We start from the raw sequence: 2099 nt of genomic DNA on the forward strand, positions 1-2099 counted from the left end.
GGGAACGCCCCCGCCCCCGCGGTGAACCCTATCGAGCTACTGAGAGCCACAAAATCAGCTTATTAGAGTTATTCAGAAATGCATCACCTTGTGAAAAAGTAATTCAGCACTTAACCTTTAAAAATAGTACTTAAGTTAATTTTTATATGAAATTTCACAATTAATTCCTTTGTTTTTGAAATATGGTTAGAAGTGTACTGTGACAGTGTTATTTTAATTAATTAATTAATTTTTTATTTTTTAATAAGTTTTTTTTTATAATTTCCATTTTAATTTTAATGTTTTTAGAAATTTGTATGATTTTATTTTATTAAATTTTATTTTATTATTTTATTTATTAAATTTTTTAGTAGATTTCATTCAATTAAATGTTGTCTTGGCATCTAGCTGAAATAATACGTTTTTAATATTTAATTTAATTTCAGTGAATTTTAAGTAACGAAAATGTTTTTTAATGGTTTTCATTTTAGTTTGAACTTGAATAACCCTGACTGCTAAATGAACTAAAAAGCATTTACGTTAATGTCATTTCTGTTAAAACTTGTATGTCATGTATTTTAATATATTTGTAATTTTTAATGTCATTTTGCACAATTTTAATGATGAAGTTGCAATTTTAGCAGGAAAAATTATAATCAAGTATGTGTGCTTTAGTAGGTTAGTCAACACCTTAAAATAAGTGTACTTATTTATAGCATGACAAAAGATTATTAAAACAGCTTAAACATGACTTAAAATGTACTTTAAAGTAAAACATTTAATTTGACGCTACAAGATCATAGTCATGAAAGTGTACTCTCTTTATGTACAATTATGTGGCTTTTTATTTGAATAATATTATTTTGTCTGCAAGTATAGTTTTTGTAAAATAAACTTTTAAGATTTGAAGTGCACATTCACTACAAATACACACACTTTTTTTCACAAGAGTTTGTAGTGGCTGCTCATAAAAGCATTGGATTCATTGTGTGTTTTTTCCCCGTTAGAGTACTTGTGTCACGTGTACGTGCGGAATGACAATCTCGGTGGTGTTGTGATCGCGGACAGTGAATATCCCTCCAGAGTCTGCTTCACTTTACTTGATAAGGTGCGTTATGTTGACCATCTATCTATCTATCTATCCATCCACCAACTATCCATCCACCAACTATCCATCCATCTGTCCGTCCATCCGTCCGGCCATCCATCCATCCATCTATCAATCCGTTCATCCATCCATCATCCATCCGTCCATCTATCAATCAGTTCATCCATCCATCATCCATCCATCTATAATCCATACGTCCATCTATCATCCATCCATCCATCCGTCCGTTCCGTCCATCTGAGAGATTGCATGGCTTTAAAACCAGGGCTTTTAAAACTACTTCAATCTTAAAAATACTTAAAACCTTCAAACCTTTTAAAATACTTCAATATATTACAAATATTTAAATCTATCAAATTTCAAGTTTTTAAAACTAGTTCAGTCTTAAAAATACTTAAAAGTATTAAACTTCAATCTTATTAAACTACTTCAAAATTTCTGGCTTGATTTTCTCAAGCCAACATCAAACTTTACTGTCTTAGGTGTTATTAGTATGAAGACTGTTATACAAATTTCCAAACATTATTTTTTTTAAATGAATTATGTGTACATTTAAATGAAATGTAACTGTAAATTTAAATGAATACAATTTAAATGCCAATTTAAATAATAAATATAATTTAAAATAAGTTTTTTTTTTTTTTTTAATGGTTAGGTATGACCATTTTCTCTCTAATGGTTTTGTGGTTGTCTGTAGGTGCTGGATGAGTTCTCCAGACAGGTCAACAGTATAGACTGGCCTTCTGGTTCTCCGGCGACCATTCAGTACACAGCACTGGACAGCCATCTGGCCAGATACCAGGTACGTTATGCTCACTAATAGAGAAACTGCAAGAAAAGCCGTGTAGTGGAACATCAGCATTGTTATACAAGGGTTTTAAGGGCACTTGATTAGTAAACACAACACATTCCATCACCCGTAACAGTTTTAGTATTTCCTGTTTTACAGAATCCACGGGAGGCTGACGCTATGACCAAAGTGCAAGCAGAACTGGATGAAACCAAAATTATT

At 31.3% G+C, this 2099-nt stretch overlaps 1 protein-coding gene across 1 annotated transcript in view; it reads left to right on the forward strand.

Annotated features, from left to right (window-relative positions):
- The window catches only part of LOC107577841 (synaptobrevin homolog YKT6-like), a gene marked incomplete at its 3' end in the record, with an annotated part of 5613 nt that extends 3517 nt beyond the window's left edge, over window positions 1–2096 (forward strand). Inside the window, exons 4-6 of the mRNA XM_016263873.1 lie at window positions 987–1087; window positions 1785–1889; window positions 2037–2096. Coding sequence (XP_016119359.1) covers window positions 987–1087; window positions 1785–1889; window positions 2037–2096 — 266 coding nt within the window. The remainder of the gene's footprint in view (window positions 1–986; window positions 1088–1784; window positions 1890–2036) is intronic.
- Window positions 2097–2099: the final 3 nt, after the last annotated feature.

Source organism: Sinocyclocheilus grahami, unplaced genomic scaffold (assembly GCF_001515645.1).
Source record: "Sinocyclocheilus grahami isolate Dianchi unplaced genomic scaffold, SAMN03320097.WGS_v1.1 scaffold7432.1, whole genome shotgun sequence".
NCBI lineage: Eukaryota > Metazoa > Chordata > Actinopteri > Cypriniformes > Cyprinidae > Sinocyclocheilus > Sinocyclocheilus grahami.